The sequence below is a fragment of the Mobula birostris genome, chromosome 11 (genome assembly GCF_030028105.1).
Source record: "Mobula birostris isolate sMobBir1 chromosome 11, sMobBir1.hap1, whole genome shotgun sequence".
Taxonomy (NCBI): Eukaryota; Metazoa; Chordata; class Chondrichthyes; order Myliobatiformes; family Myliobatidae; genus Mobula; species Mobula birostris.
The window spans coordinates 22,496,019-22,512,826 of record NC_092380.1 but is presented as its reverse complement, the minus strand read 5'-3'; the positions used below and the strand labels follow the sequence as shown (position 1 = coordinate 22,512,826).

The 16,808-nt window shown below is 46.9% G+C and overlaps 1 protein-coding gene across 2 annotated transcripts in view; it reads right to left on the bottom strand.

Annotated features, from left to right (window-relative positions):
• Positions 1 to 330: 330 nt before the first annotated feature.
• Positions 331 to 16,808, bottom strand: part of LOC140204928 (oxysterols receptor LXR-beta-like) — an 84,361-nt gene continuing 67,883 nt past the window's right edge. For both annotated transcript variants that reach the window (XM_072271906.1, XM_072271907.1), the window contains 4 exons: positions 15,482 to 15,581; positions 7,564 to 7,677; positions 5,338 to 5,432; positions 331 to 3,394 (listed from right to left, as the gene is read on the bottom strand). In XM_072271906.1, the coding sequence (XP_072128007.1) occupies positions 3,248 to 3,394; positions 5,338 to 5,432; positions 7,564 to 7,677; positions 15,482 to 15,581 (456 nt within the window). In that variant the 3' untranslated portion in view covers positions 331 to 3,247. The remainder of the gene's footprint in view (positions 3,395 to 5,337; positions 5,433 to 7,563; positions 7,678 to 15,481; positions 15,582 to 16,808) is intronic.

Below are 16,808 nucleotides of genomic sequence, written 5' to 3'. Positions count from 1 at the left end.
GGTCGAAGGATGTTTAAGAAGCTCTTAGATAGGTATGTGGATGGTAAAATAATGAAGGGCTATGTAGGAGGGAAGGGTTAGCTTGATTGTAAAAGGTCGGCACAATATCGTGGCTGAAGGATCTACACGGTGCTGTAATGTTCAAAGTTCTATGTTCCTGCCATGCCGTAACACGGAATCTGCTGGAAGCTGGAAAATCTTCCACTAACTTGAAAACTTTTACCAACTCTCGGAGCCAGGTGACAGTCCAGATGGTAACATCGCACTCCAGGCTGCGCGAGAAGAAGAATTACAGTCGAAGCTACGATCAAGAACCTCCAAAGTAACAAGTAAACTTGTGATAATTTTATTTAATTCTAAAGTGCTTTCCCAAACTGGAAGTTGTAAAGGAAAACGATTAGCCTCCAACTAAAGGTTCAGTCTAGGGACAACAATGCAAAAGTACAGTATTGAATGGGGCCTGGGAGCAGGTTTACCAGCCTGCCCTCTCAGGCATATCTATTCCCAATCCCCACTCCCCCTCCCTAACCCCAACGAGAGTTACAATACAAACAGCATCTGAATTGGACCCCCTAATCACTGTTGTGTGACTCTGAAAGCAACTGAACATCTGGGTCCTTGTGGAAGTGGATGTGGATAAGGAATCGGCGGGGGTGGGGGGGTGGTCTGAGCCGATGATATAAGTCCTGGTGGTCTGGAACCCGATCGCCAGCCCGAGGGGAACTGTCCAAGAAGCTGGGTCTGCTATCATGGCCCCAGCTGGTCCAGGACAAGAGGAGAAAGGGTCTGTGCTCACTATCGCCACCCGGTGGCTGTGGCAGGAATGTGCGTACACTGGGCGAAGGCCATGTTTCAACCTCCAGGACACTGTTGGTCAGGGCAGATTGGCCGTGATATCAGACAGCTCCCAGGACCCCCACCCCAACCATGTGACCTCCTGTCCACAGGAAAACCTCCCCGTCTTTAGACGGGGGGTGGGGGGGGTGAACTGGGGCAACATCGCAGGTAAGAAAGGTAAAGATCAGCAGATTAGTTTTGTCACACGTACGTTGAAACACCGTGAAATGCGTTAACAAACACAGTCCGAGTTTGTGCTGGGAGCAGCCCACGATTGTCACTGCACTTCTGGCACCAACGTAGCATGCCCACGACTCACCAACCCTAACCCACGTGGGAGGAAACTGGAGCACCTGGAGGAAACCCGTGCGGGCACGGGGAGAACGTACAAACTCCTTGCAGACAGTGATGGGAATCAAACCCCGATTCCTGGCGCTGTAAAGTGTTGCTTATGCAAAGAGGAAGCACAGCCCTGTGTTCCTTGGGCGATTTTACCACCAGAGATTGGTGGATTAGATCATGGCTGGTCTGAAACCAGTTAACGGGAGACCCCCCCAAAACCAATCAAGAAGCAACGGGTGGCGGGTGTGAAAGAACAGTTTCTTGCTGTTCATACACGCAAGGTGATTGCTGAATCATACTTGAAACCAGTGGTGAAAAGGTTGACAAAGAATATTTTTGAAAATATAGATCTAATTTAAAAAAAATGTTAAGGTGTTTTCAGCAGCAAGGCGGCACCTGACATCGAGCTGACGGGGGATATTGCAGCAGTGAGCAGCCTGTACCGCTGCCCCCCCTGCACGGAGACGGCGGGGGGAGTGGTGGGGAGACGAAGGGTTGCATTCCCACACTCGAAGCAGATTAACATCTGGGGAAAACGTGGCGACTCGGTGCAGTCTGCTTGCAGTCGGGCATCCAAACTCGATCTGGTTTATTGGCCAAGTGCACACAGTCCTAAGTATTATGGATATCTAAGCAACAAAAACCTAACAACATCTACATCCACAGGCCCCTGATTAAGTTGATTCCTTGAGAGAAAATGACTTTTATGCCCCAGTAACACAACAAGCAGTGAATATCCGGATTATTATCAGACTCCTGGGAGTCACAGCACTGATCAACAATTCATTGCTTCAGCTATCAATACCAACAGGGTGTAGTGCTTACGTCTGTTATAAAACTAAATAGGTTTCTTCTCTGTAATACATAGGCTGATGTACATCTATTTCCTTCATAGAGCACAGACCAAACTTGCAGGAGAAAATACTTATGCATGCAAACCTCTCTCACACACACAAATGCACATTCTCTCTCTCACACAGACACACACACACATGCACAGTCTCTCTCTCTCACACACACTCACACAGTCTCTTTCACACGCACACACAGTCTCTCTCTCTCACACACACACACAGTCTCAGTCTCTCTCTCTCTCTCTCACCCACACACACACACAGTCTCTCTCTCTCGCTCACTCACATGCATGGTCTCTCAGTCTTTCACACACACATACAGTTTCTCTCTCACACACACACACACGGTCTCTCTCTCTCTCTCACACACACAGTCTCTCTCTCTCATTCACACGCATGGTCTTTCACACACACACACATACATACAGTCTCTCTCTCACACACACACATACAGTCTCTCTCTCTCTCACACACACACACGGTCTCTAAGTCTGTCTCTCTTTTTCACACACACACACACATACACACACACAGAGTCTCTCTCTCTCTCTCTCTCTCACACACACACACACACACACACACACAGAGTCTCTCACTCACACGCATGGTCTCTCGCTTTCACACACAGTCTCTCTCTCTCTCTCTCTCGCACACGCAGTCTCTAAGTCTGTGTCTCTCTCTCACACACACACACACAATCTCTCTCTCTCTCACACACACACACAGCAACAACCAATCTCCAATTCCAGATTGAATTTGATCTAAGTCGAAAATTAGCTCATTAAAAAAAACATTGAACTTCACATATATATTATTGGGCAAAACATATCTCCCAAATAATCAGTTAAAATTTTTCTGGGGCAGGACTTGACAAACAATGCACATTAAACAACGGTAGTTGAGAGCGATAATGAAACCCCTCTCTGGGGAGGATTGGAACTCAGTTAAGTAAGTGCAGTGATGGACACCTCCACACCATCCAGCCATCGTGTCCTGTGTTCACTCAAAGTTCAATAACTCTCAAAAACACAATCCTCCCTTCCCCAATGTTGGTCAGACCGTCTTGTAATTTTTTCCTTTTCGATTTTAGTTTTTTTAAAAAAAAAAGCCAGGCTATTTTTTTTATATAGATTATCTTTCTCAGTTCCATTTCTAGTTTTGGAAAGAAACGCCCGCTTCCCTCCTCTCCACCCAGCTCACAGCATTGTCCTCCTTCATTCGTGAACATCCCAGATCTCGGAAAGCAGGGGTGGCAACTTCTTGTCCTGTAGCCTGAGGGCAAAGACTTGCTCGGAGTGGACGCTGCTCAGCGTCCGGAGGCTGACCAGCTTCATCAGCATGCGAGGGAACATCAGGTGGTCCTGCAACGTGAGAAGGGGACAAAGACCAGGTAGAGATTACTGATGGGCAAGAAGTTCAAGGTAGATTGAAACGAGGTGTTTCATTTAGACCACGAGTACAGTCGCAGAGTGGTTTAAGTTACTGGCCATAAAAGATGCCTTTAAACTGGAAAGAGAACAGAGGAAGTGTACAAGTGCACAACCTTTGATGCCCCTACTAATCAAGAACCTATTAGCCTTTGCTTGAATTGTACCCAACAGCTTGATACCCCCACCCACCCTAGACATTCCTTCTTCTTCTCCACCCCCATCAGGCAGACGATACAGAAGCCTGAAAGCGTGTACCACCAGGGTCAAGGACAGCCGATATAAGACTACTGAATGATCCAATGTTAAACGGGAGGCCCATGAGCCAGTCCTCATTGGGGATCAGAGGCGGAGAGGGTCAGCAACTTTAAATTCCTTGGTGCTATCAGTTCAGAGGATCTGCTCTGGGTCCAGCACGCAAGTGCCATTACCAAGAACGCACGGCACCGCTTCTACTTCCTCAGAAGTTGGGCGAAGCTTCAGCACGACACCTAAAACTTCGACAAACTTCTATAGATGTGTGGTGGAGGGTACATTGACTGCGTCACAGCCTGGTATGGAAACGCCAATGCCCTTCAACGGCACATCCTACAAAAAGCAGTGGATACGGCCCAGTCCATCACGGGTAAAGCCCATCACAACACTGAGCACATCTACATGGAGTCCTGTTGCAGGAAAGCAGCATCCTCACCAGGGACCCCAGTCACCCAGGCTATGCTCTCTTCTCACTGCTGCCATCAGGAAGGTGGTACAGAAGCCTCAGGACTCACACCACCAGATTCAGGAACAGTTATTACCCCTCAACCATTAGGCTCTAGAACCAGTTTGGATAACTTCACTCAATTTCACTTGCCCCATCACTGAAATGTTCCCACAACCTATGAACTCACTCTCAAGGACTCTTCATATGTTCTTGATATTTATTGCGTATTTATTTATTCATATTATTATTTATTTTTCTTTTATATTTGCACAGCTTGTTGTCTTTTGCACGTTGGTTGTTTGTCCGCCCTGTCAAGAACCGTAGTTCTTGGATTTATTGTGCATGAAGAAAATGAATCTCTGGCTGGTGTATCGTGACGTGTACCTTTGATAATAAATTTACTTTGAACTATAGCATGATAAGAAGGATTCTCGACCTCAGAACCTCATTATGCTCTTGCACCTTGTCGTCTGCCTGCATTGTACTTTGTGTTACACTTTAGAATATAGAATCATAGAAACCTATAGCAGGTTACAGGCCCTTTGGCCCACAATATTGTGCCGACCATGTAACCTACCCTAGAAACTGCCTAGAGCTTCCCTACTGCACAGCCCTGTATTTTTCTAAGCTCCACGTACCTACGTAAGAGTCTCTTAAAAGACCCTATTGTATCCACCTCCACCACCGTCGCTGGCAGTGCATTCCACACACCCACCACTCTCTGTGTGAAACACTTACCCGTGGCATCCCCCTTGTACCTACTTCCAAGCACCTTAAAGCCATGCCCCCTCGTGTTAGCCATTTCAGCCCTGGGTGAAGCCCGTGGCTATCCACACAATCAGCAGTTATTCTGCATTGTTATTGCTTTTCCCTTCTACCATCTCAATGGACTGAAGTAATGAAGTGATCTGTACAGATGGCGGACAAAACAAGGCTTTTCATTGTACCTCAGCACTGTGGCAATAATAAGCCATCCTCATGGGTCAAGGGGCCTGCACCGTTCTGTGTCTACGTTCGAATTTGCCAAGATACCAACAGATAGGTAACAGTGGCCTGATCACGTCCGCACAGAGCCTGGGGTCAGCCAAGTGCTCACATTACAGCACTGGAAGCACGACACTGTTCTGAGGCCAGGAGCGACAACCCCTTGACCTTTGGCACGGGCAGAGCTCACCTTTGGTCGCCTGATCCGCAAGTACGAATGAAGCGCTTCGACATACGGCTGCTGGAGTCTCTCCACCAATTCGTGGTCTTGAACGTTGGGCCGATCTGCGGAGACGGGAACCCCACATTCACTTGGAGAGCAATGAAGCTGCGCTCTGTCCCCGACTTCCTCTCTTACCTCCCAAGTTTGTGCATCTCACTAAAGGGCAGCACGGTGGTGTAGCAGTTAGAGGCCCGGGTTCAATTCCCGCCACTGCCTGTAAGGAGTCTGCACGCACTCCCGTGACTGTGTGGATTTCCTCCGGATGCTCCGGATTCCGCACACATTCCAAAGATGATCGGATTCATAGGTTAATTGGTCACATGGGTGTAACTGGGTGGTGTGGACTCGTCGGGCTAGAAGGGCCTGAAACCGTGCTGTATCTCCAAATAATAAATGTGGCGCGTGGCCAAGTGGTTAAGGCGTCAGTCTAGTGATCTGAAGGACGCTAATTCGAGCCTCAGCTGAGGCAGCGTGTTGTGTCCTTGAGCAAGGCACTTAACCACACATTGCTCTTCCAAGGCGCAAATCCATGATCTCACGAGACTAACGGATGCTTATTACTATTAAATGTTTTTTTAAAAACTGTCCAAACATCTAATGTTCAGCTCCCCAAGGTTACCCTATAAAGTCTGACACCTGCTTCTGACATGAATTGTAACTCAGAGCTCCAGAGCATCAGAACAGAAGGACATCCCTTTAAAACAGAGGTGAGGAGGGCGATGAATCTGTGGAATTCACTGCCACAGGCAAGCATGGAGGACAAGTCATTGGGTGTATTTAAAGCAGAGGTTGATGGGCTCTTGATTAGTTAAGGGTTACCGGGAGAAGGCTGGAGAATGGGGTTGAGAGGGATGATAAATCAGCCATGATGGAATGGTAGAGCAGATGTGATGGGCTGAATGGCCTAATTCTGCTCCTTTATCTTCTGGTCTTCTGAACACCCCTATCAAGTTTCCTCTGCTCCAAGGCACACTGCAGCTTCTGCTGTGAAGGTGTTTCACTTTGCTGGAGATTGGGATGAGCAACTTGGGATTATGAGCAAATACTAGGAGAAAGAGATATACTGGGTTCTTTTCACCCCAGGATATGGGATTTCCTGATCCCAATCCCAAAACCTTCATCCCAACCTCCGGCAAGGTGAAACATGCTCACAGCAGGACCAGACGCAGGGGTGAATTATATTGTCTATGCCCACAGCTCCCTGAACAGCATGGACTTGATGGGCCGAAGGGCCGGTTTCTGTGCTGTAGTGCTCTATGACTCCCTAACACAAGTAGAGAGGGTCATAAATGCAGCACAGAGCAAGTTTGCCTGCATTGGTCAGGGTACGAGAGTCAGGAAATCACACTGAAGCTGTATAAAACGAGTCAGGCCACTCTTGATGCAGTTCTGGGCACCCCATTCCAGAAAGGATGTGGGGGGCTATGGAGAGGGTGTAGAAGAGGTTCGCCAGCATGCTGCCTGGGTTAGTGGGACGTGCGATAAGGAGGGGGTTGGACAAACCCGAGCTGTTTTCTGGTCAATGGTCACACGGACGTCATTGGGAGGTCTGGGCTCGTTAGGTCTGTGCTATTGTAACCACAGAGGCTGAGAGGTAGACAGGGTATGCAGTCAGAGTCTTTTACCCAGGATGGAGACATGAAATAACAGCTTCAAGATGAGAAGTAGTAGTTTTGTTTTCACACAGAATGGTAGGTGCCTGGAACATCCTTCCAGGGGTCGGGGGAGCAGATACGACAGCAGCACTCACACATTCAGGGAGGCACAAAAACGAGCAGGGCTGGCACGGTAGCGTAGTGGCCAGCGCGACGCTTTACAGTACCAACAACCCGGGTTCAGTTCCTGTCGGTACGTTGTCCCCGTGACCGTCCCGGTTTCCTCCCACAGTCCAAAGACGTACCAGTCGGTAGGTTAATAGGTCATTGTAAATTGTCCCATAATTAGGCTAGGGTTAAATCGGGGGCTGGGGGCTGCTGGGTGGCAGATGAAAAGGCCTATTCTGCACTGTGTCTCAATTAATAAAAAGATATAGACCACGTGCCAGCAGATAGGATTAGTTCAATTTGGCATTGTGGTCAAGTACAGGCTCCCTGGGCTGAAGGGTATACTGCTCTCTCAGCCCTCTAAACTCCACTTGCCCTGCATCTGTAACAAAGACAAGTTACTTTCTCCCCCCAAAAGAAAGCAAGTGACCTGCAGAGAAGATGTTGATAGCAATGAGCAGTGCGTACTCGGCATCGTCCAGCTGCAGCTTCCTCATGCCCTTCGAGAACTCGAAGATCGGGTTAATGAACCCAAACTGCAGCCCTGAGTGAGAGAGGATCAGAAAGACATCAGACAAGGTCAGCACACCAACCAGGACGCGCAGCACCTCCGCCCAGGGCTCTGGTTCACCAGACGGTAGGGCAGTCAGAAAGCAAGAGCTTCCACCTTGGCCACACTCAATGCAGTCTGCAGCTGCTTCTGTTCAAAGGCCCACTCCTGTAGTGCGCAAGTGGACAGCACTTTCCAGAGTTACGTCCATGCCCGGGTGTCCCTCAACAAGGAGCACACTACGTCCACAAATACAGGAGGGAATTTCCAGGACCAGTGGGCGCCACAGGAGCTCGAGTGTATTGTGCAAAGTGATAACTATAAACAGTGTGTTTAACAAAGCCCTGTACATTGTATAATGATGCACATTATAATCATTTCAATAAATTTCTGTATAAAAGTCATCTAAGGATATTGGAGCTTTAAAGAGGGCGCAGAGGAGATTTACCAGGATGCTGCCTGGATTAGAGAGCAAGTCTAAAGCAAATGACTGACAAACCTCAGCTCATTCAGAACGCCGTTGCTAGACTTTAAACTAGAACCAGGATGAGGGAGCATATCACTCCTGCCCTAACTCTGCTTTGGCTTTCTGTACCTTTTAGAATTGATTTTAAAGATCTTACTTGTTTTTAAACCTCTTAATGGTTTAATCTTACCTAATCTAATGGTCTGGGACCAGAGTACATCACAGAATCACTTTTGTTTTACAATCGTCCTGGAGCGCTCGGGGACCTCTTAAATGTAAACAATCTCCCACAAAAGATAACTGGCAGCTCAGCGTTTTTGAACTACACTCCTAAGCTGTGGAAAACTGAAAGGGATGCAGACACAGTTGACACTTTTAAACGCCAGCTCAAAACCCATTTATTTAACCTTGCTTTTAACTAACATCTTTTCGGTCTTTTAAAGTTTATTTTAATTTTTATCTTTTTATTTTCATGTTTGTGCTTTATCCCATTGCAAAGCACTTTGAACTACATTATCTGTATGAGAAGTGCTCGATAAACAAAGCAATTATTATTATTACTAACATTCTTAAGAAGAAATGTTGAACGTGTTAGTACTTTTCTCTTGGGGTGACGAAGGGTGAGAGGTGCACAAGATGGTAAAAGGCAGAGGTAGGGCGAACAGTCTCAGACTTTCCCCTCTGGGCAGAAATGGCTAATACAAGGGGGTATCATTTTAAGGTGATTGGAGGAAAGTGTAGCAGAAGATGTCAGAAGCATTTTTTTTTTACACACAAGAGAGCGGTGGGTGTGTGGACAAGCTGCCGGGGCAGATACATTAGAGACATTTAAGAGACTCTTAGATAGGCATATAGATGATAGAAAAATGGAGTGTAAGGAAGGGTTAGATTGATCTTGGGGTAGGATTAAAAGTCAGCACAAAATTGTGGGCCAAAGGGTCTGTAGTGTGCTGTAATGTTCCATTACTGTATCTCTATTTATGAAGTCCAGTATATTAAACATAGAAACAGAGAAAATAGGTGCAGGAGTAGGCGATTCGGCCCTTCGAGCCTGCACCGCCATTTATTATGACCATGGCTGATCATCCAACTCAGAACACCGCCCCAGCCTTCCCTCCATACCCCCTGACCCCCGTAGTCACAAGGGCCATATCTAACTCCCTCTTAAATATAGCCAATGAACCGGCCTCAACTGTTTCCTGTGGCAGAGAATTCCACAGATTCACCACTCTCTGTGTGAAGAAGTTTTTCCTCATCTCAGTCCTAAAAGGCTTCCCCTTTATCCTCAAACTGTGACCCCTCGTTCTGGACTTCCCCAACATCGGAAACAATCTTCCTGCATCTAGCCTGTCCAATCCCTTTAGGATTTTATACGTTTCAATCAGATCCCCCCTCAATCTTCTAAACTCCAACGAGTACAAGCCCAGTTCATCCAGTCTTTCTTCATATGAAAGTCCTGCCATCCCAGGAATCAATCTGGCGAACCTTCTTTGTACTCCCGTTATTATTGTATAATAATGCAACCCTGCAATATTGTAATCATTTCAATAAACTTTTGCATAAAAGGAAAATGCTGGGCAGCCCCTTACAAACAAAAAAGATATTTTAAACAGATGTTGGAAATGTAAAATTAGAGAATGCTGGAAATCTTCAGCAGGTCTGGCGGCATCAGCGGGAAGAAAAGCAGAGTCAGCGTTACAGGTCAGAGACCCTTCATCCGAGCTGGCAGGGAGACAAAAGAAGTTCATCAGGTAGCTGGGGGGGGGGGGTGTAGGGGACATCTCTGATGTCCGTGGGGACAAAAGTTGCAGGTGAAAGATTGGATCTCTGACATTGATGCAGTCCTGCTGGGTCACAGAGTGTGTGTGTGTGTGTGTGTGTGTGTGTGTGTGAGAGAGAGAGAGAGAGAGAGACAGCGAGTGTGTGTGTGTGTGAGAGAGAGAGAGAGAGACAGCCAGTGTGTGTGTGTGTGTGTGTGTGTGTTTGTGTGTGAACACTGAGGCTGTCTACGAGAAGGGTCAGAGCCGTCTCTATTTCCTGAGGAGACTGAGGTCCTTTAACATCTGCCGGATGATGCTGAGGATGTTCTACGAGTCTGTGGTAGCCAGTGCGATCATGTTTGCTGTTGTGTGCTGGGGCAGCAGGCTGAGGATAGCAGACACCAACAGAATCAACAAACTCATTCGTAAGGCCAGTGATGTTGTGGAGATGGAACTGGACTCTCTGATGGTGATGTCTGAAAAGAGGATGCTGTCCAAGCTGCATGCCATCTTGGACAATGTCTCCCATCCACTACATAATGGACTGGTTGGGCACAGGAGTACACTCAGCCAGAGACTCATTCCACCGAGATGCAGCACAGAGCATCATAGGAAGTCATTCCTGCCTGTGGCCATCAAACTTTACAACTCCTCCCTTGGAGGGTCAGACACCCTGAGCCAATAGGCTGGTCCTGGACTTATTTCCTGGCATAATTTACATATTACTATCTAATTATTTATGGTGCAACTGTAATGAAAACCAATGTCCCCCAGGATCAATAAAGTATGACTATGACTATGAATGTGTGTGTGTGTGTGTGTGTGTGTGTGTGTGTGTGTGTGAGAGAAAGAAAATGTGTGAATGTGTGTGAGAGAGAATGTGAGAATGTGTGAATGTGTGAGAGAATGTGTGAATGTGTGTAAGAATGTGTGTGTGAGAGAATGTGTGTGTGTGAGAATGTGCGTGTGTGAGAATGTGCGTGTGTAAAAGTGTGTGTGTGAAAGTGTGTGAGAATGTGTGAATGTGTGTGTGAGAATGTGTGAATGTGTGTGTGTGCGCGCATGCGTGTGTCTGTGTGTGTGTGTGTGTGTGTGTGAGAGAATGTGCGTGTGTGTGAGTGTGTGTGTGTGTGTGTGTGTGTGTGTGTGTGTGTGAATGTGTGTGTGTCTGTGTGTGTGTGCATGCATGTGTGTCTGTGTGTTTATGTGTGTGTGTCTGTTCGTCTGGATTTTTCGGATACAGCAATCATCAAGTTAACATAGAACATTACAGGCTCTTTGGCTCATGATGTTATGTCAACCTTTAATTCCACTCCGTTCAATCTAACCTTTCCCTCCCACATAGTTTTCCATTTGTTCTTCCATCCATATGTCCATTAACTGTATACCTCCTTCTCTCTTCTTTAATCCTGGCTCCCCTCTTACCTCTTCTCCTCACCTGCTATCACTTCCATCTGCTGTCCCTCCTCCTTCCCTCTGTTTTCCTGTCAGATTTCTTCTTCTCCAGCCCTTTACCTTTTCCACCTATCACCTCCCAGCTTCTCACCACCCCCTCCCCCACCCACCTACCTTGCCCCTCACCTGGCTTCACCTATCACCTTCCAGCTTGTACTCCTTTCACTCCTTCTGGAGTCATAGAGTCAGAGTACAGCACAGAAACAGGCTCTTTGGCCCATCTAGTCCATTCTTATTCTGGCTTCTCCCTTTCCTTTGCTGTCTTGGTGAAGGGTCTTGGCCCAAAGAGTTGACTCTTCATTCCTTTCCATGGATGCTGCCTGACCTGCTGAGCTCCTCCAGCAATCTGAGTGTGTTGCTTGAGATTTTCAGAATCTCTTGTGCCTATTAGTTTCCCCTAATTGTCTCTTAAATGTCCCAAATGTATCTACCCCTACCACCATCCCTGACAGCACGTTCAATGCCTCTCTCACTCTTCGTGTAAAAAACCTGCCTCTGACATCCCCTATCCTAGACTTTCCTCCAATCACCTTAAAATTAAAACCCCTGATATTTTTTACTACTTCCACCCTGGGAAAAAGTCGCCGGCTGTCCCCTCGACCTATGCCTCTTATCATCCTGCACATCTCTGTCGTCACCTCTCATCTTCCTGCACTCCAAAGAGAAAAGCCCTGGTTTACTCACCCTCTCCTCATAAGACATGCTCTCTAGTCCTGGTAAATACAGCATCCTGGTAAATCTCCTCTGCACTCCCTCTAAAGTTTCCACATCCTCCCTATAATGAGGTGAACACAATGCTCCAAATTTATTCTAACCCAGGTTTTATACAGCTCACAGATCTCAACCTGGTCCCCCAACTAATGAAGGTCAACACACCGTACGCCTTCTGAACCACCCTATCAACTTTGAGGAATCTATGGACATAGACTTCAAGATCCTTCTGTTCCTCCACACTGCCATTAACTTTGTGCTCTGCCTTCAAGTCGGACTTTCCAAAGTGAATCACTTCACACTTTTTCAGACTAAACTCCATCTGCCATTCAGTTAATAATGAAAAACAGATGTTTTAAATCATGCTCATCTTTGCAGTCAAAGGATTCAGCATAATTTGTACGGCTTCCTGAAAAGCCCCAAATAAGTTTCAACGGGAGATCCCAACGCTGATGGGTTTATCCTGAGAAGTGTCCAGTTTTGTGGACAGCAGCACCCTCTAGTGTCGAGAGAAAGCAAGCTGCCGGAGGAACGCAGTAAGTCAAGCAGGTGGGGGGACGATTTGACCCGAATTCCTTCCCACCACCCCTCTCTGCACCACAGATGCTGCCTGACCCGCTGATTCTCTTTCAGCAGATTGTTTGTTGCTGCAGATTCCAGAGTCTGCAACATCTTGCGTCTCCCATCCAGCGTGATGTGGGTTAAACCAGAACTAAAGATAATGATGGTTGGTGTGGACCTGGTGACTGATGGAAGTCCTTCTGCCCTGCATGACTCGGTGATACTGGGACATGTTTGAGTCCATCACTTCTCAGCAGGGGAATTGAAAATCATTTGATTAATATAATATCATCATTATGTTCTGTGTTGTATGACGTGGGTGATCACAGTCTTTGACTATGATTGTTCTTAGCAATTTTTTTCTACCGAGTTGGTTTGCCATTGCCTTCTTCTGGGCACTGTCTTTATAAGACAGGTGACCCCAGCCATTATCAGTACCCTTCAGAGATAGTCTGCCTGGTGTCAGTGGTCGGATACCCAGGATTTGTGATATGCGCCAGTTGTTCATACGACCATCGACCACCTGCTCCCGTGGTTTCATGTGACCCTGATCGGATGGGGAGATAAGCAGATGCTACATCTTGCCCAAGGGTGACCTGCAGGCTAGTGGAGAGAAGGAGCTCCCTACACCTCCTTTGGTAGAGATGTATCTCCACCTTAGCACCTTATGTAATCTATAATGTAAAAACTAATGTAACACACTGGGAAAGGTTTCATTGCTAATGTAATGGTCTTTCTGTAGAAGCAGTGTTTGGGTTATGGTTCGAGATACCGGGTGCTTTGGAATGTGAGCTGGGTCCTTTGTTCAGTGGGGGATGAAGACAGAAGACACTGGAGGGAACTGGTCATAGGATACGACCCAGTGGGAAGATGGTGATTCGACAGAGCTGGGTGGCAAGATCGACTGAGGATCGGTGAATTGACCTGCAACTGGTGCACATTTGGCAGTTTAATATTAATGGGCCCTTTTTGTTTCTTTCTTTCTTTTCTTTATTAACCCTTTAGTTAGGTAGGAGAGCCATCTCAATCTCACGGGTTTGGCGGGACGGGAGAGTGTCTTCCCTAGATTTACAAAGCCAAGGAAACCAGTGGGATTTCACTAATAACAGTACATGTGACCATAAAATAACCAGACTGCAGTAACCCATCAGAAAACCTGATAATGTCTTTCAGGGAAGGAAGAACCTACCAGTGCTGGACTGTGTGTGTGGTTCCAAACCTATGGTAATATTAATGACTCACAGTAAAACCAATCACTTTTGAAAATCAGGGTCTGTAGAAAGTAGAGCCCCTAAATGTAAGAGTTAAAACACAATGCAAATCATAAACATAAGGTGTGATCCAGGATCTCCGGAGGGGAAGGCCCCGAATCCTCGGCTTTGCTTGTTGTTCGGCAGCTGGGACGGGGTCGAAGCACTCGGCAGAGATGGTGCCCGGCACTCGGTGCCGGAAGGGCTGGTCGGAGGCTCCAAGTTTTCGGACGGACTCAGAGTTGGCTATGGTCGGGTGCTTCCAATGCATCGACAGTTGTCGGTGCCTGGAGGTTTATGGCAGAGAGAGTTTCTCCCTTCTGCCATCTGCTATCGGGGACTAGCAGGAGTCAATCAGAACTTTGAGACTTTTTTTTTACCGTTCCCATGGTCTGCTCTTTATCAAATTATGGTATTACTTTGCACTGCTGTAACTATATGTTATAATTATGTGGTCTTGTCAGTGTTAGTCTTTGGTTTGTCCTGTTTTTTTTATGATATCACTCCGGGGGAACATTGTATCATTTTTTAATGCATGCATTTCTAAATGACAATAAACGAGGACTGAGTGTCCTCATAATCTAATCTAATTCAAAAAAAATGTCAACTATTTATTCCTCTCCATAGATGCTGCCTGACCTGCTGAGTTCCTCCAGCATTTTGTGTGTATGTTACTCTCAAATATAATGCAGTGCAGCTTGATGCCATGAAGAGTGATACAAATATCAGAAAACAAGGGCAAAAAGAAAGGAGAACAAAAGCAACACACAATCTTTGGAAAAACTCAGTGGGTTGAGCAGCATCTGTTGGGGGGGTGTAGGGGGAAGGAATTGTCAACATTTTGGGACAAAACCCTGCGTCAGAACTGAGAATGATGACAAAGAAATTGGAGACATTCCTCACCTGACCTGCTGAGTATCCCTGACATTTTGTGTTCTTATTTCTGATTTCCAGTGCCTACGTTCGACGTGCAATTCACAGGTAAGAGGTGGGTTGTTCCGTAAGCTCTCGAGAAATGGGACTGGGTCCAAGTGATTGCTGGTAGGGGAAGTCTCTCTCGCTGATGTGAGTGTCCCCGGACTATAAGATAGTCGCTACCAGGCGGAACCCAAGTAAATAAATGACCCTGATGAAGGGTCTTGGCCCGAAATGTCAACTGTTTATTCCCCTCTGTAGATGCTACCTGACCAGCTGTGTTCCTCCAGTATTTTGTGTGTGTTGCTCTGGATTTCCAGCACCTGCAGAATCTCTTGTGATGAAATAAATGTGTTGGATTGTGGATCTGTTAATGTGGATAGTAAGTGTAAATAATCAGGTTGGATCGGGCAGAGTCAAATGCTGCTCTGGAATAAATGCCCCATTGTTGGTAGGGAATGGCTGTGTTGGGGGGTTGCACGGCCACCTGTCCTGAGTGTACAGGTCTTTGCTTCTGGACAGTGGGCAAGTCGGTGAGCTTGGTTGGATATGCACGGGCAGGGGAGCATGGACGGGGGGGACGTCTGCACCTGTGACGTACACCCTCCGTGCAACGACCGCTCGGCTGAACGCAAAACCTACTCCCGCAGCCGTGAGGGCTGCTGGAAGCCTGGTCTCACCGGCTCGTGCAAAGTCATCCTTGCTGTACGTGAAATCCTTGAGGAACGTGATGCATTCTGTCTCGTGGTTGTATCGCCGCGCCGTCTCCAACAACATGATCTGGAAGGGAAGAGCCACATAAGCACAGGTTTACAACCCTCTCACTCCTTCTTCCCCCTCCCCCCATCCTGTACCGGGGGGCTCGAAGATTGGCTTTATTTGTCATAGATGCACCAAAACACAGAAACATGGAAACGTGTCATTTGCATCAATGGCCAACATAGCCCAAAGATGTGCTGGGGACAGTCAGCAAGTGCCAACACAGCATACCCAGAATTTACTAATCTGAACCCATACATCTTTGGCATGCAGGAGGAAACCGGTGCACCCACAGGAAACTTCCTCGGTCACGGGAAGAATGTACAAACTCCTTACCAACAGCGGGGGGTGGGGAGGGGAGTTAAACCGACGGCTGGTGCTGTAAAGCATTGTGCTAACTGGTACGCTATTGTCTGCAATGGTGGTGATCACTCTTCAAAATTACTTCAGACGCAAGTTATCTCTGATTAATCTAGATTTCCACATCAACACAAGTTCTTTGTTCTTATGCCTGATGTCACAGAACGAGTCCAACTTCAGGATTACTACCGGTCACCACCGGGTCACAGGGGGGAAAAATATGACTGGATTTAACAAATGGCTTTAGGACTAACACACATAAAATGCTGAAGGAATGCAGCGGGGCAGGCAGCATCAATGGAGAGATATAAACAGTCGAGGCTTCGGGCAGAGATCTTTCATCAGAGCTGATTTTGACTGTGTTGCTCTGGATTTCCAGCATCTGCAGAATATCTTTGTGCTTTAAATGGCTTTAGGATCTTTGTAAACAGCTTCAATTCATTAATAAACAGAAGGCAGATGCAGAGACTCTGACAAGTATAAAGAAGCATCTGGACTCACGAACAAACAAGAGAAGATCTGCAGATGCTGGAAATCCAAGCAACACACACAGAATGCTGGAGCATTTTCTGTACTCAGGAAGGTAGCTGCCTTCACTAGGGAACCTAACCATCCGGGACTTGTCCTTCAAGGAAGAGGTACAGGGGCCTGAAGACAGACAGATAGACAGACAGACAGACAGACAGACAGACAGACACACACACACACACACACACACACACAAATTACAGGAAGCTTCTTCCCCTCCACCATCAGATTTCTGAATGGTCCATGAACCCATAAGCACGGCAGCATTACTTTTTTAATCTATGTACTTTGTAATTGATGGTAATTTTTTTTGTCTTTGCACGGCTTTGCTACCACGACTAATTTCACGCGATTCTGATT